Genomic DNA, 26,736 nt, shown 5'->3' on the forward strand with positions numbered 1-26,736 from the left:
CAGGGAATCATTGATGTCATTATGTAAAAGGTTACAATAATCAATACAGACTAAATACAGGAGGCACAGATCTTCCATATGGAGAGGAAACCAAGGCAATATAGGGTGATATAAGTTAGGTTTTTACTTAGAAAAATAGGGGTAAATATTAAGTTAACCACAAAGAGGTCTAACAATTCCATACTTCAAAATAAAAACCAAGATGAACATAATGACTCAGCAAAAATAAATTCAACTACAGTGAAAATGAGGAACACACAATTTACAAAAAAAAACCTCTCGGCACAAAAAAGTGGAAAAATGAAACTGTCAGCAACACACAGAAAAAGGCATCAAAATGACAGCCCTAAACTCATACTGATCTATAATTACGCTGAATGTAAATGGACTAAATGCACCAATGAAGAGACAGAGTCGCAGACTGGATTAAAAAACATAATCCAGCTATATGCTGCCTGCAAGAGACACACCTTAGACTTAGAGACACAAACTAAAACTCAAAGGATGGGAAAAAAAGTATCAAACAAACGACAATCAAAAAAGAGCAGGAGAGGCAATATTAATTTCTGACAAAACAGACTTTAAAGTTAAAGCTACCACAAAGTGTAAAGAAGAACACTACATAATGATTAAACGGACAATTTACCAGGATGATATAACCATATTAAATATTTATGCACCCAATGACAGGGCTGCAAGATACATAAACCAAACTCTAACAGCATTAAAAAGTGAGAGAGACACCTCCACAATTATAGTAGGAGACGTCAACACACCACTTTCGGTGAAGGACAGGACATCCAGAAAGAAGCTCAATAAAGACACAGAAGATCTAATTGCCACAATCAACCAACTTGACCTCACAGACATATACAGAACACTCCACCCAACAGCGGAACAGTATACTTTCTTTTCTAGTGCACATGGAACATTCTCTACAGTAGACCACATATTAGGTCATAAAGCAAACCTTTGCAAGAATCCAAAACATTGGAATATTACAAAGCATCTTCTCAGACCATAAGGCCATAAAAGCAGAAATCAATAACAGGGAAAACAAATCAAATACCTGGAAACTGAACAATAAACTGCCCGAAAAGGACCGGGTTATAGAACACGTTAAGGAGGGAATAAAGAAATTCATAGAATCCAGTGAGAATGAAAACACTTCCTATCAGAACATTTGGGACACAATGAAAGCAGTGCTCAGAGGTCAATTTATATTTTATCAAAGAACTGTCCCTATAACTTGAACAAATAGAGAACAACAAAAGAAACCCTCAGGCACCAGAAGAAAACATAATGAAAATTAGACCAGAATTAAATGAATTAGGTAACAGAAAGACAACTGAAGGAGTTATCAAGACGAAAAGCTGGTTCTTTGAAAAAATTGATAAACCATTGGCCAGAGTGACTAAAGAAATACAGGAAAGGAAACAAATAACCCAAATAAGAAATGACATGGACCATATCACAACAAACCCATCTGAAATTAAAAGAATCATATCACATTATGACAAAAAATTGTACTCTAACAAATTTGAAAACCTAGGAGAAATAGATGAATTCCTAGAAACACTCTACCTAACTAAACTAACAAAAACAATTAATGTAATCCACCATATAAATAAAACAAAAGACAAGAATTACATGATTTTATCAATTGATGCAGAAAAGGCATTTGACAAAGTTCAACACTCATGATAAAAACCCTCAGCAAAGTAGGAACAGAAGGAAAATTTCTCAACATAATAAAGGGCATTTATATAAAGCCAACAGCCAACATCACCCTACATGGAGAGAGCCTGAAAACACTCCCACTGAGATCGGGAACCAGACAAGGATGCCCTTTATCACCACTCTTATTCAACATTGTGTTGAAGGTCCTAGCCAGAGCAATTAGGCTAGATAAAGAAATAAAGGGCACCCAGATTGGTAAGGAAGAAGTCAAAGTATCTCTATTTGCAGATGACATGATCTTATACACAGAAAACCCTAAAGAGTCCTCAAAAAAACTACTGAAACTAATAGAAGAGTTCAGCAGGGTATCAGGTTACAAGATAAACATACAAAAATCAGTTGGATTCCTCTACACCGACAAAAAGAACATCCAAGAGGAAATCACTAAATCAATACCATTCACAGTAGCCCACAAGAAGATAAAACACTTAGGAATAAATCTAACCAGAGACATAAAAGACCTGTACAAAGAAAACTACAAAGTACTACTGCAAGAAACCAAAAGAGACCTACGTAGTGGGAAAATATACCTTGCTCAGGGATAGGAAGACTTAACATAGTAAAAATGTCTATTCTACCAAAAGCCATCTATATATACAATGCAATTCCGATCCAAATTCCAACAACATTTTTTAATGAGATGGAGAAACAAATCACCAGCTTCATATAGAAGGGAAAGAAACCCAGGATAAGTAAAGCATTAGTGAAAAAGAAGAACAAAGTGGGAGGCCTCACTCTACCTGATTTTAGTACCTATTATACCACCACAGTAGTCAAAAGAGCCTGGTACTGGTACAACAACAGACACACAGACCAATGGAACAGAATTGAGAATCCAGATATAAATCCATCCACATATGAGCAGCTGGCATTTGACAAAGGCCCAGTGTCAGTTAATTGGGGAAAAGATACCCTTTTTAACAAATGGTGCTGGCATAACTGGATATCCATCTACAAAAAAATGAAACAGTACCCATACCTCACACCATGCACAAAAACTAACTCAAAATGGATCAAAGACTTAAACATAAGTCTAAAACGATAAAGATCATGGAAGAAAAGATATGGACAACATTAGAAGCCCTAATACATGGCATAAACAGAATACAAAACATTACTAAAAATGCCAAAAAGAAACCAGATAGCTGGGAGCTCCTAAAAATAAACACCTATGCTCATCCAAAGACTTCACCAAAAGAGTAAGAAGACCACCTACACACTGGGAAAAAGTTTTCAGCTATGACATCTCTGACCAGCGCCTAATCTGTAAAGTCTATATGATTCTGCTAAAACTCAACCACAAAAAGACAAATGAATAAATGGGCAAAGGATATGAACAGGCAGTTCACCAAAGAAGACATTCAGGCGGCTAATGGATACATGAAGAAATGCTCTTGGTCATTAGCCATTACAGAAATGCAAATCAAAAAAAACTACAATGAGATTCCTTCTCACTCCAACAAGGCTGGCATTAATCCAAAAAAGACAAAATAATCAATGTTGGACAGGTTGTGGAGAGACTGGAACTCTGATGGTGGAAATGTAAAATGGTACAACCACTTTGGAAATCTATCTACCAAACAACCCAGAAATCCCACTCCTCAGAATACATCCTAGAGAAATAAGAGCCTTTACACAACAGATATATGCACACCCATGTTCATGGCAGCACTGTTCACAATAGCAGGAAGTTGGAAGCAACCAAGGTGACAATCAATGGATGAATGGATAAATAAACTATGGTATATTCACACGATGGAATACTATGCATCGATAAAGAACAATGTTGAATCCATGGAACATTTCCTAACATGGAGAAATCTGGAAGACATTATGCTGAGTGAAATCTGTCAACTGCAAAAGGACAAATATGGTATAAGACCACTATTATGAGAACTGGAGAAACAGTTTAAGCAAAGAAGAAAATACTCTTAGATGGTTACAACAGGGGGGAGGGCCAGAGGGAGAGAGAGGGGTATTCACTAATTAGATAATAGGTAAGTTTCATTTTAGGTGAAGGGAAAGACAATACACAATACAGGAGAGGTCAACACAAATGGACTAAACCAAAAACAAAGAAGTTTCCTTAATAAACTGAACACTTCAAAGGCCAGCGTAGCAGGGGCGGGGGTTTCAGGACCATGGTTTCAGAGGACATCTAAGTCAATTGGCATAATAAATTCTATTAAGAAAACATTCTCCATCCCACTCTGGAGAGCGGAGTCTGTGGTCTTAAATGCTAGCAAGCAGCCATCTAAGATGCATCAATTGGTCTAAGCCCACCCGAAACAAGGAAGAATGAAGAACACCAAAGATATAAAATAATTATGAGCCTAAGAGACAAAAAGGACCACATAAACCAGAGACTTTATCAGCCTGAGACCAGAAGAGCTAGATGGTACCTGGCCACAACAGATGACTGCCCTGATTGGGGACTCAACAGAGAAACCCTGAGGGAGCAGGAGAGCAGTGGGATGCAGATCCCAAATTCTCATAAAAAGACCAGACTTAATGGTCAGACTGGGACTGGAGGGACCCCAGAGGCCATGGACCCTAGACCTGTTACCCCAGAGCAGGAACCATTCCCAAAGCCAACTCTTCAGACAGGGACTGGACTGGAATAGCGGATGGAAAATGGGACTGGTGAAGAACAAGCTTCTTGCATCAAGTCAACACATGAGACTATGTTGGCATCTCCTGTCTGGGGGGGAAATGAGAGTGCAGAAGTGGCTATAAGCTACCCAAACGGACATGAGGAGAGTGGAGGGAAATACTGTACTATCTCATCAGAGGGAGAGCAATCAGGAGTATATAGCAAGGTGTATGTAAATTTTTGTATGAGAGACTGACCTGATTTGTAAACTTTCACTTAAAGCACAATAAAAATTAATTTTTAAAAAAGGCATCTTTTTGTTATATATGTATATATTTATTACAATAAAATTATGTTTTTAAAAAAGATATAAATTACAAAGTCTTGTTTAAAAAAAAAAAGGGAGGGGGTAGCAGGAAGGGAAGGAAACAAAATAATCCAGGTAAGAATCAAACTTAATAAAATAGATGTCCCATCTACATGAAGAAAACTCTAAGCAGAGAACCACACTATGTACCTCAATGGAAGACTCAGCACCCACTCGTCTCACGTGACTCGAGCAGTGGCAACTCCCACCCTCAGCTAGGAGCGGACCCTGACCAGCTTTAGTCAATTACGGTAGCCCCGTTTCTCTCGCCAAGCATTGGCTCAGGAAGGGCATGTGACCCAGTGAGAAGGTAATATAAATCTACTTGGGGACTTCTAGGAAAGATGATCTTGATCCTAAGAGAAACACCAAAACGTCCTTTTCTGGGTAAGATGACTAGAATCGCCACAGTCACTCTGCAAACAAAAGCGGAGCAGGGGCACGAGGACAAAGTCAACATGCTGAGAACGACCGTGAAGAGGACGGTTTCGGAGTCACCGGCCCAACAGTCAACTGTCTGCCCCTCGCTCGGAACTGCCAGTTATATGAGAAAATTGGTGCCCTTATTGCTTAACCCCGTTTGAGTTGAAATTTTCTGCTATTTGCGTCAAAGGTATACTTATTCAGATGATCACCCCAAACTAATTTATAAACATAAAGCAAATGTAATCATTTAGTCTCAAAGTACCATGGGACCTTGACAAAATTATTCTAAAACACACGTGAATAAAAATCTAAAATTCATGTGAAAAATAAATGAGTGAGCCAAAGAAGTATGAGTGAGGATCTGTATTACCAGAACCTAAAATATCTTCTAAAGCCATGTAACTGAACCAATATATACTGTTGTAAGAGTCACAAGAAGAATAAACCAGAATGGGAAAACTCTTAAACGAAACTCAAGCATATACTAATTAGCACATAGTACATAACGCAGGAGCCCTGGGGGCGCAGTGGTTAAGAGCTACGGCTGCTAACCAAAAGGTCAGCAGTTTCAATGCACCAGCTACTCCCTGGAAACCCTATGGGGTAAACGTATATCGGATTTCATAGCTGAAACATACCTTTCTAAGCATTAAGCTTCCGAAGGCCAGGGACTCTTGCCTTAAAACTCGCTTCTATTTCAATCCTAAAGCAATGCCTGGCACAGAATAGCTACTCAATATTTATTAAAACTTAACAGTGAAGGAAACGAGCATAAATGATTTCAGATCAAATTGCAAAAAAGACTAAAGATTCACCCAAGTCATAAAATGCCCTCAACGGAGTACAGTGTGTGATTTAAATTAAAAAAGAAAAAACTAAATAATACCTTCTTAAGGGATACAGAAATATAACTAAAGAAAAGCAAATAAATGATAAAGACCAAATTCAGGAGCATGCTATGTAGGCGGTAGACAGGATCGGGGCTAGGCATACACAGCGCTTCAAAAGTGCTGGTAATGGTGGATCTTGGGCTGTTCTCTAAACTCCACAAATTATTTTGTGCAAACGACCTTTTTTATTTGGAAAAAAAGGGGGAAAAAAAGTTCTAAATGCAAGGACCAAAACAAAAACCAAACCCAGTGCCATCGAGTCGATTCCGACTCATAGCAACCCTGTAGGACAGAGCAGGAACTGCCCCATAGAGTTTCCAAGGAGCACCTGGCAGATTTGAACTGCTGACCCTTTGGTTAGCAGCTGTACCACTTAACCACTACGCCACCAGGGTTTCCAAATGCGAGTAAGGTATGGCAAAATGAGTTTTTATGTGGCCCTTTGCCTTGGTTCTTTGGAAAAAACACCTTGAGAAATTTTTCCCCTAAGCCCAGAGAAGTTAACCTTTGCCCAAGTTTTCTACCTGAGGGTTTGTTACTTTTGTCCAGGTTGAATGACATTTCCTGGGTAAATTATAAACTTGATGGTTTGATACTTTTTGTCTGGCCCTGTGATTGGCCTATCCTCCACACCTTGCAGGAATTGGTCAGTGTATTTATGCAAATGAAGCGACTATAGCCTACGATGCAAACAAAGTAACTGTGGCCTCCTGAGAGGTGAGTGGTCAGTTCGAGGCCCTCGTGAGGGGGCCATGCCTTGAAACTGACCAGGAGCTTAATTACACAGGTAGTCTCCAACTTACAACAGGGTCCTGTTCCAGCAACTCCATCGTAAATCAGCTCTAACGTTAAGTCGAATACCTCTATTGCCTTACTATTAGTACCTTTATAAATCCAATCTTTGTCTTTAGGGGTTGGAAACGCATGTATAAACTTACAGATGTATTTTAATACATACATGCATAAAATACACAAATCATAAAAATTCATTCCGATGACAGACAGCTGGACAACAGTGGCATTTTGTCACCTGTGGTGATAACTCCCTCCACTTGTGGAAGGTTCTGGATCATCTGGGTCATCCCTGGGAATGGGGATGGCATTTCTAGCCAGAAAATTGGTGAGAGCTGTCTGTATGGTCCTTTTTTTCTTCAAATATGTCACAGTAAATCATAAAATTAAACACGTGCAAGTGAACATCTGACAATGTTAACATCAGCAAATTACGTACTGCAACACCGTACGTAGTACGTTATTACTACCGATAAAATGTACAAAAAAATGGACAGTCGTTAAGTATGGCCTGTCATAACTTGATTATGTCCTAAGTCGGGGACTGCCTGTATATGCAGCCAACACCACAGAGGTTCGCAGATAAGAAGAAAGCAGCAGCAGAGGGAGAGGCATAACACGAGTCAAGGGCTGTAACACTGAAGACTGAGAAGGGGCCCTGCAGCAGGGCCAGAGGTGGCCAGCCCAGAAGAGGCAGAGAGAAGGACCTGCTGACTTGCACAGCCAAAAGAAGCTGAGAGAGCTGTCCTGCACTGAAAAAGGAGGGATGTGCTCTCCACTTCAGGGGGGCCTTCCAGACTTTGCATACATGCTTCCTGGTCCTGATCTTGAGTTGTAGCCTGTTGGTCCCAATCCCAAGATGGACCATTACTTGCTTAATAAACCACTCTGCTGTTAAGTACGGTCTGTGAGTTCTGCATGGCCACTGCAATGGATTATCAAACCCAGAAGTAGAGAGTGCCGTGAGGGGGATGGTTGGTGTCAGAAATGGTAAAAAAGTTGAAGAGTTGAGGTATGTCTGATCTGCACTTATAGGAATCACTCTTGGGCTGATTTTGATTCTTATTATTCCCCCTGAAGTTAGGTGTGGGCTGACACCATCATTTCCCATAGGAAAAAAGAAAAAAACCAATAGGACAAAGTATTAATATCTTTACATAAAAAACCAATAAATGGTCAAATTCATTGTTTAACAAAGAAATGCATAATCATTTTATAGTTAAAGCATCAATGCCATGGCATCAAACTGACAAAGTTTATAAAAACTAATGAAGTTTAAGAAGAAGGGGCACAATGCCTTAACACAATAATGAGGCAGGCAGCCTCACAGCCCAGCACTTCTCTGAACAACCTGCTCTGGTTTATCCTCCAACACATAGCAGAATAGGCAACACATTTTTTCTGAAATTCTCGTTGACAAAATAAAGACAGAACAACCATAGCTGGGCTCAACCAGTTTTAGCAGATTTTCTACGCCATCTTGGCACTTTAAGTGACCTATTAGCTCATTAAGTGCCAAATACATATAAACACCCTGCCTCTGTGTAGAGACTTAACATGCCAATGAAGGAAAATAAACCTTTTTCTTCATACTGGGAGCCTGAACCTTTGTCTAAAGAAAATGCGTAGTCATTCCCAAACTCTGGACGACTGCTCGAACGTCAATTCCGAATATTCCTGATAAATTTCCTTGTCTGTTCTCTGTAAAAGCCTGCCTCCCCAAGGTGCCTGCAAGCAGTCTTGGAGGCAGCAGCTCTAACTGTTCTTTTCCTTGCACAATGAAATAAAGGCACATTTCTACTCGCCCACCTCGACCTCTTGTTTAATGGCTGTGACGAGTTGCACAAGTGAAATCTGGCATTTCCACTCATCAACGATGATACAGTAAGTAAAACCTGCAAAAGCCAGAACCTGTGTAAGGCAGAAACCTGTCAGAGAAGGAAAACGAAAATATTTCCCACTAAAACAAGTGATAGAAAAGTGGTAAGACAGCACCCTGTCAAAGGCAGAAAACTTGCGAGACTTGGAAAAACAAGTCCTGTGGAGTTCCAGCTCTCACAGGTTTCACTGTAATAGCTAACTTTTTGAGCTGCTACTATGTACAAGGCATTGTTCTAAATGCTTTACATAAATTGACTCATTTACTTCATATAAGGGTCCTGTGAGAGAAGGTATTACTCTTAAGCCCTCACTGAGGATCAAAAGCACAAAGGGATTAACTAATTTGACAAAAATCACAACGTAAGTTAAGTATTAGAACCAGGAATGTAAATTAACATAGTCCTTTCAGGGGCAATTTCATAATATTCATCAATAACCTTAAGGTGCTACTTTTTTTTTAAACCTTTAATTTTTATTATTTTAATTTCCTGTTTTAAGCAACAGTTTACAGCACAAATTAGTTCCTCGTTCAAAAATTTATACACAAATTGTTTTGAGACTTTGATTGCAATCCCTGCAATGTGTCAGTACTCTCCTCCTTTCCCTTCCCACCCTGGGTTCCTTGTGTACATTTGTCCAGTTTTCCTGTCCCTTCCTGCCTTCTCACCTTTTGTTCTGAGTCAGCAGGATGTCCAGGGGCCATAGTCTCAAGGTTCCTCCAGTCTCTGTCAGACCAGAAAGTCTGGTCTTTTTTGTGAATGTCAATTTTGTTCTATGTTTTTCACCCACTTTGTCCAAAACCCTCTACTGTGACCCCTGCCATGTGGTTGGTGGTGGTAGCTAAGCACCATCTAGTCCTGGGCTCCGGCTGGTAGAGGCTGTGGTTCATGGGGTCCATTAGTCCTCTTGACTGATATTTTCCTTGTGTCTCTAGTTTTCTTCATTCTCCTTTGTTCCGAATGTGATAGGACCAATAGATGTATTTTAGATGGCCACTAGCAAACTTTTATGACCCCAGATGCTACTCAACAAAGTAGAATGTAGAAATTTTCTTTGTGAAAATTTATGCCAATCAACCTAGATGTCACCCAAGGCCATGACCCCTAGCTCTAAGCCCCAGTAACTCAGTCTCTGAAAGTGTCTGGATGTGTCTAGGAAGCTTCTATGGCTTTGCTTTGGTCAAGTTGTGCTGACTTCCCGTTTTGTGTGTCGTCTTTCCCTTCACCAAAGTTAACACTTACCTACAATCTAGTCAGTGATTTCTCTTTCCCACCTTTCCCCTCCCTCATAACCATCAAAGCTTTTTTTTTCCCCCGTGTATAAACCTTTTTTTGGGTAATGTGTACTTTTGACATAGAAATCTTGATCTAAAGACACAGATCTGGACACCACCTTGATGCTGAATAACAGAAGACAGGACTACAGATAGTCCCCAACTTATGACAGGGTTCGTTCCACCAGCTCTGTTGTAAGTCAGTACTGATGTAAGTCAGAGTTTTTTTTTTTTTTTTTAGTTTTCATTACTGTTGCCTTTTATTATCAGTATCTTTATAAATCCACTCTGTCTTTGAGCATTAGAAACATTACATATAAACTTACAGATATATTTTAATACATAAATACATACATAAAAAAATACACAAATGATAAAAATTTAGTCCGATGACAAAGAAGAGCTGGATGGCATTGGCATCTTGTCAGCTGCAGTAACAGCTCCACTTGTGGAAGGTTCTGGGTCATCTGGACTACCCCTGGGGATGAGGATGGCATTGCTAGTCAGAAAATTATTGAGAGTTGTCATTTCTTTTTCTCTTCGTGTATTTCTCAGTAACATCACACTGCTTCCCAAAGCGGCCTGTTGACTTTAGCAGCACAATCAGCATTTGGGTCCATGTTTTCAGCCACTGAAGCCCGATTTAGTTTAGGAAAAACTCCAGCTAATCCTTTCACTGTAACATTTTTTTTCAGTTTCTCTCTTTCCTCCTTCTATTATTTCTTTCTCCTTCAGTATACCCTTCCTCTCAAAATCCATTAAGTCCTCATCTGTCAATTCCCCTTCTTCGAGATCTGTGAACTGCTCCACATCAGTGATATCAAGTTCTAAATTCAGCGTTCTTGCCACATGGACAACTTTTGCCACCATTCTCGCCCATTATATTATCCCGATTAAATACCTGGAGTGGGTTCACGTAACTCAGCAAATTTTTCCATATCCAAAGCATGCATTTTCCTGTAACTTCCTCCCAGGAAGATGCAATGTTCCGGATGCACTGAAAAATATTTTAATTCTTCCAGAAACTGCGTAATGTTACTGTACCTTAATCTGTTACAGCTCCTGCCTGAGTAAATGTAGCCCAAAAGTAGTATGCCTTGAAGGTGGTGACTGTACCTGGATCTACAGGCTGAATCACAGCTGTCATATTGAGAAATAGGTACACCACTTTCCCATCTCAATGCAGACCACCTATATGATAATGTCCTGGGGCATTACCAAGTAGTAGCAGAACCTTGAGAGGAATGCTCTTTTCAAGGCAGTAGGCACACACTTCTGGGATGAAACAATTTAAAAACCAGTCGTAGAATAATGTAATTGTCATTCAGTCCTTGGAGTTATTCCTGTAGTAGACCATAGCTTATTTCTGTCAATGTTTTTGAATGCTCAGGGGTTTTCAGAATGGTTAACAAGAAAAGGTTTTAATTTAAGTCCAGCAGCATTTCCTCCAAGCAGCAGTGTGAGTCTGTCTTTACATGCCTTGAAACCAGGCATCCACTTCACCTCTTTGTGAACACACGTCTGTTCTAGCATCCTTTTCCAAAACAAGCCAGTTCCGTCCATGCTGAAAATCTGCTCTGGTAGATATTCTCCATCTTGTATTATCTTGTCCAGCTCATCCTTGAATTTTTTTCAACAGCTTCGACATTGGCGCTTCCAGCTTCTCCAGTTACACACGTTAAATAAGCCCAATCTGTGTTTGAAGTGATGAGACCATCCCTCGTCGGCAGTAAGTACTCGGGGTAGTCTTCTCCTTGCTGTTCTTTCCCGTCTTCAAAAAGGCTGCGTGCTTTTGTTTGAATTACCGGTAAATGCACAGGAATTCTTCTGGATTTGGTCGTCTATGCAAATCACCCACAGTTTCTCCATCTCATGGACTGACCTCTGCCTATCCATTGTGAAAATTACCAATTTTATGCAAATCGCTCCTTTAACTGCCTCCAAAATTCTATTCTTACACTTAAAGATTGTCGAAAGGTCGAATAAGACAGTTCTTTCTCATTTGCTATTTCACCAACTTTCTTTCCATTGTCACAGGCCTTGATGATCTTCATCTTTCTATCCACATCTAGAGCCTTTCACCTTTTCTGGATAAGAACTTTCAGTGGCACAACTTCTTTGTGACACATATTGTTGGAGTATAAGCAGTGCAAGTGTTACAGTTAGAGAACCTTGAACAATTCGGCTTCAAATTGACAACTGCTAATTCTTATGGTACGAAACACGGAATGAGATCACACTATTCACTTGATCAGTGGTGAAGTCGGTGTAAGTGTCCTAACAACCGGTCAGAGCCTTCAGGGGTATGGGGTGCGTACACAATCCAACTGTCTCATGTTGTTAGAGTTGAACATTGCCCAACTTTCTATCCGTTACAACCCCCAACACCAACAGCAACTCTGACTTCATTGCAGACCAGGCCATAGTCTGCTATGTGATAGTGTTTTGAAAAATCATAAAATTGAACATATGGAAATGAACATCTCAGAATGATAACATTAACAAATTACATGCTGCAACACTGTATGTAGTGCACATCACTAAGGTTAAAATGTACAAAAAAAAACCAGGGTCGTTAAGTGCGGTTCATTGTAACTGTAACACACAGTAAATCGAGGACTACCTCCACCACTATGTACATGCACCGTGTAAGATCAAACACATGCGTTTATCTCAACTCCCTCCCAAAACACCACTAAAAGGAAAGGTAAAGGACGAAAAAGACATCAACTCAGAAGGATAAGAGAGGCAGAGAAGAATCAAGGGTGATGAAAGATGTCAAAAAATTGTGGAAGATGAAAAACAGAGAAAAGCAGTAACTGACTAAGCAGCACATCAGAGGAAGATGAAAACTGAATGCCTACGGACAGACACGCCAATAAGAAGTAAGCCAGTGTGTACCCCAGGAACCTAGAAAAGCTTAGGAATTGAAGAAAGCAAGTAGTACGGTGAAGAGATGAGTTTGTGATACACATAACCGAACACCAAAAAGAGCTAGTAACTATTAACCCCAGAAAGAAAAGGTTGTAAACAAAGGTAAACGTAAATCATGTTACTCAGCTCAGCAGCTAACAATATACATTCATAAAAATGCAGACACAACCAAAAATTATGCTGAATCTTCACTTTCCTCACCAGTAAGTCAATAGGCTCCGAATATGATAAATCAAAATAAACAGTGATTTTCTATTGGCTCAGAGCTGAGAGTGGGGCTGGGGAGAAGGAGGCGCTACGGCAGAGAAATACTGTTTGTAAGTTAAGCCTTGAAATACTATTTGACTTTTCACACTACATATTATGCCTGCTACTTTGATAACATTAGGAATTAGTTTTAAAAAAGAAAAATATAACTTCGTTCTAAAATTTTTTAGAATATTGAGGAAAGGACAAATAACACATAAACTCCTTATAAATCTATCAGCCAGAGATAGCTGCTTTCTACATTTTGCTATGTATCATTCACCCCTTATTTTACGCCTGTGTTTAATCTATGTATTTTAGATATTCGGGCTCCTCCTATATATACTGTTTTGTAACCTACTGTTTTCACTTAGTTTTTTGGGTGGACGTTTTCTCTGGTGTTACATGTACGCATCTACAACACAGGGAACAGAGAAATCACCCCGGGCCAAGTTTTACGTGACCTGAAGTACATGCCAATAAAAGCACGTGAATTTGGTAATGGATTTGCTTTGTTGAAAACTGAGTAGAAAGTTCTTTATTTTTAATTGTTTTATTTTGCTAATCCAATGTCTTTTACACGTAGACTTCAGCGGCACTGTGTTCACAGTGCTGTGCAACCGTCACCACTACTCAGTGCCACTGACAGAAACTCAGGCCCCCCCCCGCCAGGCAATGACTCCCTCTCTCGCTTCCCCTCCCACCCTGATAACCACTAGTAGTAAACTTAGGGGGAATTTATTTCTTCTCTAGAAAAAAATAAGATTAAAAACAATGTAATATATTTTCTTTATTACATAACTAGCAAAACAATGCCTGTAACCGAAATTAGCTTGCTCTCCAACATTAGAAAATCAATCAATGTAATATATCACATAAACAAAACAAAGGAAAAAACCTTGTGATCATCTCAACAGATGCAGAAAAGGCATTTGATAAAAATTCAACACCCTTTCCCAATAAAAACTCTCAGCAAAACAGGAATAGAATGGAAACTCAACATAATTAAGGGCATATATGCAAAACCAACAGCCAACATGATACTCAATGGAGAAAGACTGACAGGCTTCCCCTTGAGGGCAGGAATGAGATACCCGCTGTCACTACTCCTATTCAACACTGTACTCAAAGTCCTAGCCAGAGCAATAAGGCAAGAAAAAGAAACAAACAGTATACAGATAGGAAAGAAAGAAATAAAACTATCTTTGTTTGCAGATGACATGATCCTATACATACAAAATCCCAAAGATTCCACTAGAAAACTGCTGGATCTAATAAAAGAATTATCCAGCAACGTTGTATGGTATAACATCAACACATAAAAATCAGTTCGGTTCCTACAAACAAACAAGGATAAATCTGATAAGGAAATCAAGAAACCGTTGTTGCTGTTGTTAGCTGCTGTTGAGTCAGTTCTGACTCCTAATGACCTTATGTACAACAGAACAAAACACTGCCCAGTCCTGCACCATCCTGACGATTGTTGCTATGTTTGAGCCTATTATTGTAGCCACTGTGTCAATCCAACTTGTTGAGGGTCTTGGTTTTTCGCTGACCATTTACAATAGCCCCTAAAAAGATAAAATACCTAGGAATAAACCTAACCAGGAAGTAAAGGACTTAAAAAAAAAAAAAAAATGGATACTATAAAACATTAGTATGAGAGACTAAAAGAAACCTACATAAATTAAAGGATATTCTGTGCTCATGGATTGGAAGGCTTAATATTGTGAAAATGTCAATACTACCCAAAGTGGTCTACAGATATAATGCAATCCTGACCCAATTTACAAAAAATTCTTCACTGAAATGGAAAAACTAATCACCAACTTTACATGGAAAGGAAAGAGGCTCCGAATAGCCAAAGCATTATTAAAGAACATACTACAGAGCCATAGTAATCAAAACAGCCTGGTACTGGTTCAATGACAGACACAAAGACCAGTGGAACGGAATAGAGAACCCACAAATAAATCCAACCATCTATGGACAACTGATTTTCGACAAGGGGTCAAAGTCCATTCAGTGGGGAAGAAACAGTCTTAACCAATGGTGCTGGCCAAACTGGCTATCCCACACAGAAACTTCACAAAAGAAGATACTCCAGCAGCCAAAAAACCCATGAAAAGATGCTCTGTCATTAGCCATTGTTGTTGTTGTTGGGTGCCGCTGAGTCGCCTCTGACTCATAGCAACTCTAGGTACAACAGAATCAAACACTGCCTGGTTCTGCACCATCCTCACAGATCGTTGTTATGCTTGGGCCCACTGCTGCAGCCACAGTGTCAATCCATCTCTTTGAGGGCTTTCCTCCTTTTTGTTGACCCTCTACTTTACCAAGCATGATGTCCTTCTCCAGGGACTGATCTCTCCTGATAACATGTCTAAAACATTTGAGATGTCTTGCCATCCTTGCCTCTAAGGAGCATTCTGGCTGTACTTCCTCCAAGACAAATCTGTTCATTCTTTTGGCAGTCCATGGTCTATCCAATATTCTTCGCCAACACATTAGCCATTAAAGATGCAAATCAAAACTACCATGAGATACCACCTCACCACCCCTGCTAAAATGATACTGATAAAATAAAAACAAACGACCCCCCCCAAAAAAAATAACAACAAATGCCAGTGAGGATGTGGGGAGATTAGAACCCTTATTCAGTGCTGATGGGAATGTAAAATGGGACAACCACTGTGGAAAACAGAATGGCAATTGCTCAAAAAAAAAAAAAAAAAAAAAATTTTTTTTTTTTTTTTTTTTTAATAGGGTTGCTATGAGTCAGAACTGAATTGAGGACAAAACGTTTGGTTTTGGTTTTTATGATCCAGCAATTCCACTCCTGGTATATACCCTAGAGATCTAATAGAAGAGACTTGAACAGAGACATGCACACCTATGTTCATTGCAGCACTATTCACAATAGCCGAAAGATGGAAACCTAAGTGCCCATCAATGGATAAACAAAATGTGGTATCTATATACAATGGAATACTACACGGCCATAAAGAAAGATGAGTTCCCAAAATATCCTGCAGTGTAGATTATGCTAAGCCAAATAAGTCAATGACAAAAGCACAAACATCATACGATCTCACTTTCATAAAATTATTATATATATACACATACAGAACCAACAGGAGATAGAGCAGGGTGGGGGGAAGGGAGACCCAGTCTCTAGACAGCAGATTCAGCAGCACCAAACGTGGGTGAAGCGTGCACACCTTGACCAAGGCAACTGATGCCACGTTAAGTTGTACAGACAAAAGAAAAAAAGAATGTTTTGGTAAATGCTATGTTATGTATAATTCTGCAACCACCACCAAAACATAGGATGAAAAAAAAAATGATAGATATACACAATAAAACAAAAATGGGTCACAGATAATGGTAATTCTTAGACATAACCAATCATCTCACGGGAGTCGTTCTCTTGAACACTTAGGGCCAACTCTCATGTGACAACTTGGTCAACTGGCACAATGAAGTTTATCTTCTACATTCTAGTTTGGCGAGCACTGTCTGGGGTGTGAAAAGCTTGCAAGCAGCCATCTAAGATACTACTATTGGTTCCTACTCATATGGAGCAAAAGAGAAAGACGGACACCCAAGATTCAGAAAAGGAACTGGTCTACAGGACTGCCTACAGGAACCACGGCATCTTCTCCCCTGAGAACAAAAGAACTAGATGGTGTCCAGCTACCACCTACAGAATGTTCTAATCAGGACCACAACAGATGGATCCTGATAAAAAAGAGAAAAATGTGGCAAATAACTGCCAATTCTCAAAACACCCAGATTTACTGGACCCACTGAGACTGGAGGAATCTCTGAAGACTACTACCCTGAGGTACTCTTTAATCCTAAACAAAACTATCCTCTGGGGTCACCTTTCAGCTAAATAGCAGGTTAGCTAATAAAGTAAAGAACATTACCCTGAAGTACTATGCTCTTTTAAAAATCATCTATATGAGACCAAATGGTCAACGATTACTCTCAAGCGCAGATGAGAAGGTTGAGGACAGTGAGATCAGGTTAATGGGAAGGGAACAACTGGAACGGAAATAATGAGAACGTTGACACAATGTAAAGAATGCAACTGAAGTCACTGAACAACACGCTCAGAAGTTGTTTAATGGGAATTTGTTTTGCTATTACACTTGCACCAAAAAAACACAGTATTATCTAAAAACGAGAAGAAATAAAAAGTAAAAGAAACGAGCTTGCTGTTGTCAACAAGAATTCCTTTGCCTGGAAGATAAACAACTGTTTTCCACAATACATTACTAAATTAAAAAAAAAGATCAGATCATAGTATATACAGACAGTAAGACACCTAATTTGTTTCTTAAAACATAAATAGCATTTAAAAAAAAAAAAAAAAAAAAGCCCCGTTGCCGTTGAGTCAATTCTGACCCACAGCGACCCTGGGGGACAAAGAAGAACTGCCCCATAGGGTTTCCAAGGAGCATCTGGTGGATTTGAACCACTGATCTTTTGGTGAGCAGCCATAGCTCTTAACCACTACGCCACCAGGGTAAAGAAGATTGGAAAGACGTACGCCAAAAAAATAAACAACAGCTCTTTCTTGTACGATTATGGATCTTTACTCTAATGCTTTTCTAAATTATCTTTGATGCATTTGTATCACTTTCAGAGTCAGAAAAGATAACTTTGTGCTCTTAAAAAATTCTATAGCCAATATTACAAATAAAAAACGGCAAGGCCGTGAATAGTTCGAAAATAACTTATTTGATAGCCAGACATTTAGTGGTGATACACACACAGCTACTTTCAAGTGTGACGAAGAGAAGTAAAGAAGGGTAGGGATTAGGGAGATACCAGGGTAGGAGAAGAGGACTGTTTTAGTCAGGGTAGACCTCTCAAAGTGATATTTGAGCAGAGACCTGAAGGAAGAAAGGAAGGGAGCTAGCCATGGAAAGATACAGTAGAACAGCTCAGGTAGAGGGAACAGCAACTGAAAAGGGCCTGAGATGCAGTGACAAGAAAAAGACCAGGTGTGAAGTGGAATAAGCAGGGGAAGAGTCACAGTATATGATGCACGTGAGGCAGGCAGGGCCCAGATCACGCAGGGCCTTAAAGGTCCACAGAGGGATTGTGAATTCATTCTCAGGGCGACGCAAAGCCACTGAGTTCTTAAAAGATCACTCTGCCTGCGGATTGTGCTAGGGAATGAAAGAAGGCAGGAAAACTGGAGATCATCACAGGAGTCCCAGCAAGATGCGATGAAGGCCTGGACCAAAGCGGCAGGGTAAAGGGATAAGAAGTGATCCGAGATGGATATATTTTGGCAGTTCACACCATAAAACATGCTGATGAACTTAAGAGGGGGAATGCCGAAGAAACCATGGATGATTCTTAGGTTTCTGGCCAAAGCTGCTAGGTGAACAACAGTGCTGATTACTCAACTGGGGCCGAGTGGCAGAGAAAAGGTTTGGGGGGGAAAGAAATCAAGAGGCCCATTTTGGGCATGTCACATGTGGGACGGCCATTAGACATTCAAGTCAAGGTGTCAGGAAGACAATCATGCCCTTCGGTCTACACGGGAAGTGAAGGGTTGGGGATGATGATGTAAATCTGATACTTAAAGACAGGAGACTAGATGACATCTCCTAGGTTGTGAAAGTAGATAGGAAAGAGAAAAGGGTGAAGACAACCCTGAAGCCCACGAACATTTGGAGGTTGGGGCGAGGGGCCAGTGAGGTGTCCCAGAAGCCAAGTGAATAAAGTGTTTCCAGTAGGAGACAGCGATCACCTGAGTCAAGGCTGCTAATAGCGTAAGATGAGGATTCAGAACTGACCATTGGATTGGTCACCCTGACAAAAGTGGCTTTCGTGCAGCGATGGGGAAGGAAACCGGTGCATGTTCAAGAGAAAATGGGAAGATAAAAATTAAACACAGAGAAGTCTTTCAAGGAACATTGCTTTAGGGACAAGAGAACTGACTGTTGTATCCCTGGCGTCTTGACAGCACTTGGCATGAGGTAGGTGTGAAACAAAAACTGAACAGAAGTCAAGTCTGAACATTCCCAAGACTTCAAAACAAATGAAGAAACCTCAGCGGTTGGTATCTAGAGAGCTTCCTGCGCTTCCCGTTCTGTTCCTAGTTTAATTCTTTGGGATCTTCGCTCCTTCGTGAGGATGACCTGCAAAAACAGGACTCTCTTTCTTTTTTCTTGGTGGACCATCTGGGACCAAAAGGTAATTCATTAGCATTCTGACTGGCAGCTGGACTAAGGAAGTTCTTTCTCTTCTGCTGCCCAGTTTTCCAGATGTTATAGCTAATTAAAGTGTAACATAAAATATGCATGTCAGCAGGGTTTTTTTAAAAAAATGGTCATTTAAAAAAAAAACTTACTCCAAACTTTCTGCTAAGACCTTAAAAACAGCCACTATCTTCCCAAATGGGCTGCCTTCCCTCCCCCACCGCAGGCACCGTCCCCCTCCTCGCAGCATAGCAGCGAAGCCCTCTGTGGAGAAAAGGCGACGTCCACAAGCCAGGGTTTCCTACCTGACACAATGTCTTCTGCTAGTTCCTTTTCTCTTTCCATTTTTTCCTCTAGAGTTGAAACGCAGAATTCATACCCAGCAAGAGCAAAGTCTTGTCTGTAAAGCAAAGATCAGCAATTGGCCATTCACCTTTTCACAAACTCCTCTTTCAACCTCATTTTTCAGCTTGGGTTTGAGCGTTATCAGTAAAAGAAATGTACAACAAGAAGAGGAAATTTTCTAAGATGTCTCTACCCGTTCCCTGTTGCCATCTAATGGGTGTCAATTTGCCATTGTCTCAATAGCTGCTTTTTGTTTAAGTCATCTACTTAATGTAACCGAAAACATAAAAAGCTAGGAATGCTGACATAACCAGCAGTCTTCATCTCCCACGCACAAACTCCTTCAAGTGAGTCAGTTTTTTTAGTTGTGAAAGTCTCACAATTGTTGAAAGTAACGCCGCCAATATGAACACGCTGAGGTTCCTACAACCGACCTCAGTCTCTGGACATGTTTACACTCCTCCAAGCTGTTAAGAAAGTCTCTGATAAAAGTTTCTTCCACAGAAATGCAACTATTAGTTATGGCTCTAGAAGGCATTTAGCCAACTCTGTAGCCTTGGACTCTTAGCCAACTGGAGAGGACACCCCAAGCAGGCAGACTGGCTCCAGACAGAATGTCGACTGCTGGTTTCTATAAACACATGCACAGGAACATGACAGAAATTCCTTCTCCATCCAGGGGCTCAGCTTTTTTCCTACTCCAGTTTCTTACCAGAAGTGGCATTACAAAGCTCATCTCCTCTCCTCTAAGTGCTTTTGCCAGGAGAGAAATGATGACCCCACTCTTCTACTCAGTTCTTAGAAAGGGAACAGAGGCTTCCCCTACTTTCCCCAGACCAAAGCTGGGCAGGAGGGACCCGATCTAGGCAGAATATGGAGCAGGAGGCTACCCATAACATGTACCTCATTAGGGCAAGATGTCTACAAACAACTCCCCTCCTAATACCTAACCATGTCTTTTCTGGTCTCATGCTCTCTTAATAAAATGAAACATTTTTGAGGAGAGTACAGCTTAACAGCTTAACTTAGAGGCTAATTATTTTAACGGCACCTACATAAGCTTTCAGAGCCCTGATGGCACAGTGGTTAAGAGCTCAGCTGCTAACCTAAAAGTCACAACTTTGAATCCACCCACCACTCCTTAGAAACCCTACAGGGCAGTTCTACTCTATCCTATAGGGTCGCTATGTTGGAAGTCTACTCAACGGCAACAGGTTTACACAAGTTTTCACCTCTACCAAACTCTGAATGTCTTCCTCTTCGGTGTTTCTTTTTCTTATTCTAGGAATTCATACCCCATCAACATCCAGTCTTTTTTTTACTTCTCCTAGGGAGACTTGATCCCTGCTGCAGTGTTCCCTGGCATGGGCCAAGCTCAAAGCTCCTCAAAAGATTCAAAGTCAAAGGCCCTCAGATGCTCTAGCCTATCTAGTGTCCAATCGAAATGCAGATCTGAGCAAGTCCTGCTCAAAGTACCTGGTGAACAGGGCAGTAGGGACCAGGGTCAGGGGTCTTAAAGAACACTCTTTCTACAGCACCGTGCTTGATATCCCTGCAAACCTCTGGCACCCAATCTCTGCAGCAACTGAAAACCTAAGGAAAGCTAGTCTTAGGTCTTCCTATAAACTCACCCCAAGACAGAGCTCTCTGGAAGAGTTCTCTGCTTCTATCCTAGAAGCTTCCTCTTTGAACTCCACTCAAAGAGAATGAAAAGCACCAGGCCTCGCTAATCAGTGTTCCTGCCTTTGGCACACATTCAAATTGTTTTCTAAAGCCTTCCTGTGTGGCTGGCCGCCTTTTTTCTTCTTCATAAGAACTTAGACCCATCTAATATCTTTAACTAGCACTTATTTCCTGTCCTATTTAACCAAAAGTCTCCCCTCCACTCCTAGGTATTTCCAATCTCTACCTGTTTTAAAAACACTGCTCATACAATAATAACAACCAAAAGCTGGAGGGGCTCCAGGTGCTGATACTAATTAGACATAACCATCACCTCATGGGATTAGTTCTCCTGGTTTAGGGTCTTAGGGCTGTGGTCTCCTGGGATAATCTAGTCAATCTGCATAATATAGTTCTTAAAATTTATGTTCTATCCCTCAGTATGGTAAGCAGCATCTAGAGTCTTTAAAGCTTACATGCAGCCATCTAAGATACAACTATCAGTCTTATTCACCTGGAACAAGAGAAAAAGAAAGAACCACAAAAATCAAAGAACTGGACTCTGGGATTAATTACCTACATGAACAACCGCCGCCTCCATCTTGAGGCCGTACGAACTAGACAGTCCTGGCTGCTACTACTGAACACTCTGATCAGGAATACAATAGATGAAACCTCATAAAAAGGGAGAAAAACGTGGAACAGAACTTCAAATTCTTAAAGAATCCAGGCTTACTGGACCTATTGGGTCTGGAGAAGTCCCTGGTTGCTCTTCATACCTTGAATTTAAAATATCCCCTGAAAGTTCCTCTGAAACTTGTTTGTCGTCATAGCAACATGCAAACCTTTTAGAATGGCTGAAGTCCAACACAGTGACAACATCAAGTGCAGGTGAGGGCACAGGGCAACAGGAGCTCCCATCCATTGTCGTCATAGCAACACACACGCCTTTTAGAATGGCTGAAGTCCAACTCAGTGACAACATCAAGTGCAGGTGAGGGCACAGGGCAACAGGAGCTCCCATCCATTGTCGTCATAGCAACACACACACCTTTTAGAACGGCTAAAATCCAACACACTGACAGCACCAAGTGCAGGTGAGGGCACGGGGCAACAGGAGCCCCCATCCACTGTCGTCATAGCAACACACACGCCTTTTAGAATGGCTAAAATCCAACACAGTGACAGCACCAAGTGCAGGTGAAGGCACAGGGCAACAGGAGCTCCCATCCATTGCTTGTGGCAATGCACAATGGTATAGCCACTTTGGAAGAGTGAGCAGTTTCTTAAAAAGCTAAGCACAGTGTTGCCATATGATCTAGCAGTCGTGCTCCAAGGTATTTACTCAAGTGAGCCAAAAGCTTATGTCCACTCAAAAACCTGCACATGAATGCTTACAGCAACTTTATTCATAATTGCTAAAATTTAGAAACAACCAAGATATTCAACAGATGAGTAGATAAACAAATGGGTACATCCATACAGTAGAATATTACTCGGCAATAAAAATAAATGAGCTCTCAAGCTAGGAAAAGACATGGAAGACCCTTAAATGCACATTACAGAGCGAAAGAAACCAGCCCCCAGATACTACATACCGTGTGATTCCAACATTCTGAATAGGCAAAACTACAAAGACAGTGAAAACTTCAAAGGCTGCCAGAGGTAAGGGGAGGATGAATAGATGGGGCACAGAGGATACTTGGGACAGTGAAATCTCATGTATGATACTTTAATACTGGATATATTGCATGCATGTATCAAAACACAAAACCGTACAACACCAAGAGTGAGCCCTAATGTCAACTATGGACTTCGGTTAATGTATCAACGTTGGTTCATCAACTTTAACAAGCATATCACACATGCAAAATGTTAATAGTTATGTGGGAGCTCTAACTTTTCTGAAAACCTAAAACTGTCCTAAAAATAAACTGTTAATTAAAAAAAAAAAAGTCTCCCCTGAAGTCACCTTTAAACTGAGTAACAGCTTAACCCAAAGAGTAAAGATTCTCACCCTTGAGTACTGAATTTAAAAAGAAGTTTTCTATATAAGACCAAACCGTCAACAGCTATTCTAAAGCACAGAGGACAAGGTTGGGGGGCAAAGTGATTAAGTAAATCGAAGTGAAACAACTGGAACAGAAGTGACAAGAATGTTGACACAATGTAAAGAATGGAACCAACATCACTGATTATTATATCTAGAAACTGGAATGGGAGTGAGGTTTTGCCCCATATTATTTTCACCAAAAATAAAATTAAATTTAAATTAAAAAAAGCTGCTCCAACTGCTAATGAGACACTCCCACAGAAATTCTCTCACCATTTAACTTTCTACCTAACTTCCCAGTTTGCCGATCAACAAAATGTAGCAGCTGTTACGTTACTCTCTCCTCTTCTAGGAAAAGCTAAGCTAGAGATCTCTATTAACCGCCCAACTCAAGCAGGAACAGAAAACTTGATTAGCTTTGTCACAATGCAGCCAGAACTGTGAGAACTGTGTGCCTCACTCAGCAGGCTAATGGAAACAGCAGGCATAAAATCGGAAAAAGTTGAGGGTTTCAAAGATGAGGAATGAAGCACTTTGACTAGAAAGTAACCAATAAGTAACTGAAGATTCTGTAACAGCCAGGGTCAAAGTTTTTCTGCCCACAGCACTACTCCCTGGCTGCTGCCACACCTAGATCTTGACTACAATTACCTATTCTGAGCAGCATAGATACTGGCCAGCTTCAAGGAGATTTCGATTACTGCATTATCCTCCTGTTTAAAAAAAGAGAAATGAAAGATATTCATGACAAATAAAATTTCCTCATGAAACCTTTCAGATTAATTTTTAGACTGACTTTGCTGTCAAAGCCACAGTCTTTATTCTTTCAGATGAACTAACCAACCGTAAATTCCTCAGCTCACCATGCTTTTGCGTTAGTGAAAAATGGGCAGTTTTTATACAGGCCTTAAGGAAAAAAAATCCCCCAGTTTTTGGCCAAAGCACAAGTTTTGATCATTTTTGTTTTTTTTGGTGGGCGGGGGGGGATTTCAGGAAGCAAGAATATTTTGAAAACTGCTTCAGCTGGGAGCCAATCCTAGGTAATGTCCTTACCTGCTTCATGCCCCCTCCAAGCAGGTAACTCATTGTTGCTTTAAAAAGTTTCTCCGCCTAAAAGCATAAAAAAAAGGTTTCTTTTTAACTCAGACCCCATGATCTGTATGACCCTGGACTCTAAGTATCAGTCTGATCCATCGTTCCTTGTAAACCACATACATACACACTCACACAGAGAGCAGTACCCTTGAGATACGAAAACAGATTACTATGCCAGGACCCCAAATCCTCTGTGCATGCCAAACCACTCTGTGATAAGTAGAAACCATCTTCGGAAATTAACTCCTCACCAAAACCCACTGTGGCAGAGACTGCAAAATGTCCCCTGATATTCGCTCTTCTATCCTGTTATTTACAGAATCCCCTCAATTTTTAACTGGTTAGCCTTCCTTGCAGTTAGATGTAACCGCGTGATGAAGTTTTAGCCAACAAATGCAGACAAAAGAAATGTGAGCCATTTTTAAATCATATTTTATAAGGAAGCTGCTTCCCCTCCATTCTTTCTCTTTTCCTGCAAGTGACCAGCTCACCCATGCAAATGAGGACATACGTGCCTTAGAGAAGGAATCTGGGCTTCTACTTCATGGAGTAGGTACCTACCTGCATTCAGTCTTCAGGCTATCTCCAGACCAATGAACCAAAGAGAAATAAACTATCTTGTTTGAGTCACAGTATTTCGGGGTCTCATTGTTACAGCACCTCAGCCTGTACCCTAATACAGTTCCCTTGAGACCAGTTCTTGAAATTCAAAATGTGACAAAGTAATTTACTTACATTTTCAAGTTGACCATGTATAAATGCCAAATTGGCCATCTGAAAAGCAAATTACAAATTATTTTCCAGTTTAGAGCACTGTGTTTCTACTTATTCCATACTCTTTAAGCTAAAGACTCCCTTTTGCTTTCACCTTCTAACTGCAAAAATGGTTGAAGGAGAAAAGCATGTCACAAATTAATCTCCTAGGACCAAGGAATACCAACAGGGTGGGAAGCAGGTATGTGGATATACTTTGTTGATGACAAACAGAATCTAGGTCCACTCAACACTGAAAAAACAAACGCTAATACTGTTTCTTTCTGGTCTGGGAATGAAACTTCAAAGTGACACATCAAAAGTCAATAAAAGTCAAAACTAAAACAAAACTTAGTTTAAAAACGAAGTTTAGGACATCCTAAAGGTCAGGAACCTAAGGCAGGGTTGCTAACAAGCCTTCTCTTGCATCCACCCTTCATCATCAGTGGCTTAGGCTGGTTAGAGGAGTTACCAAATCGTAAGTGTAGGTGATGGCCTTGTTGTTACCACTCTGATAGGCGAGACGGAGAGCGTCATGCAAGATTAGCTCAGCCTCTTCTGGCTCATCTTTCATGATGCACAACTGAAGAAAGAAGACAAACAAAACAACAGAAAATGAAATATGAAAAAAAGGGGACGTACGTGCTACCAGACAGAAGTAGACTATGCCTGTACCATCCCGCTACACAGAAGGAAGCTATTCATTCATCATTTATTGAATTTCTGCAGGGATCTATGTCCACAGGGGTGACAGGGAATCGGCATTCCTTGCAGCTAGGTGTGACCGTGTAACAAAGTTTTGGCCAACAGTTGTAGACAGACGAAATGAGTTATTTTCAAACCGTATAAGGAAATTGCTTGTCCTTCACCTCCTTTTTCTCCCTTCCTGTAGGCTGGAGGTAAGCCTGTAGGGCACGTAAGTGTAATTGTAACTAATAACAACTATGAAAAAACTCAATGGAAAAGAGTAATAAGGGGTTTCCTCTAAGTGGGAAAATTAGGGAAGACTTCCAAGAAAGTGCAGTTAAACTGAGGTAGAAAGGATAGGGCTGAGCCAACCAAATATGGAGTTGGGGGGAAGACTGTCCCAACCAGAAGGTGGGGAATTATGAAGACCCTACAGAGTGAAGAGCCTGGTTCTTGAGGGGAAAAAAAAAAAAAAAAAAACTTGGATGGGGAGAGAGGATAGATGGGTGAGGTAGGCTCCTTTAGACCATGTAGGTCTTGGAGACCATGCCAATGAGTCTAGATTTCATCATAAATACAATGGAAAATCATTGAAAGTTCTTATGCAAAAGAGTGACATGATTTATATTTTTCAAAAAATCACTCTGGCTGCTGTATGGAGAATAGATTGTAGGAGGCAAGACAGCTGGATAAGAGGCTGCGGCAGTGATGATTCACACTAGGGGAGATCGTGAAAAGGTATTAAGTATTATGGAAGTGGAGGCAAGATCTGTCG

The 26,736-nt window shown here is 40.5% G+C and overlaps 1 protein-coding gene across 1 annotated transcript in view; it reads right to left on the reverse strand.

Moving 5' to 3' along the window:
* TTC19 (tetratricopeptide repeat domain 19) overlaps positions 1 to 26,736 on the reverse strand; it is a 42,076-nt gene that overhangs the window by 14,249 nt on the left and 1,091 nt on the right. The window contains exons 3-7 of the mRNA XM_064271858.1: positions 25,747 to 25,857; positions 25,257 to 25,295; positions 24,480 to 24,536; positions 24,078 to 24,139; positions 19,672 to 19,766 (exon numbers count right to left, since the gene is read on the reverse strand). Of these exons, the coding sequence (XP_064127928.1) occupies positions 19,672 to 19,766; positions 24,078 to 24,139; positions 24,480 to 24,536; positions 25,257 to 25,295; positions 25,747 to 25,857 (364 nt within the window). The remainder of the gene's footprint in view (positions 1 to 19,671; positions 19,767 to 24,077; positions 24,140 to 24,479; positions 24,537 to 25,256; positions 25,296 to 25,746; positions 25,858 to 26,736) is intronic.

This window comes from Loxodonta africana, chromosome 18 (genome assembly GCF_030014295.1).
Source record: "Loxodonta africana isolate mLoxAfr1 chromosome 18, mLoxAfr1.hap2, whole genome shotgun sequence".
In the NCBI taxonomy this organism is placed as follows: Eukaryota; Metazoa; Chordata; class Mammalia; order Proboscidea; family Elephantidae; genus Loxodonta; species Loxodonta africana.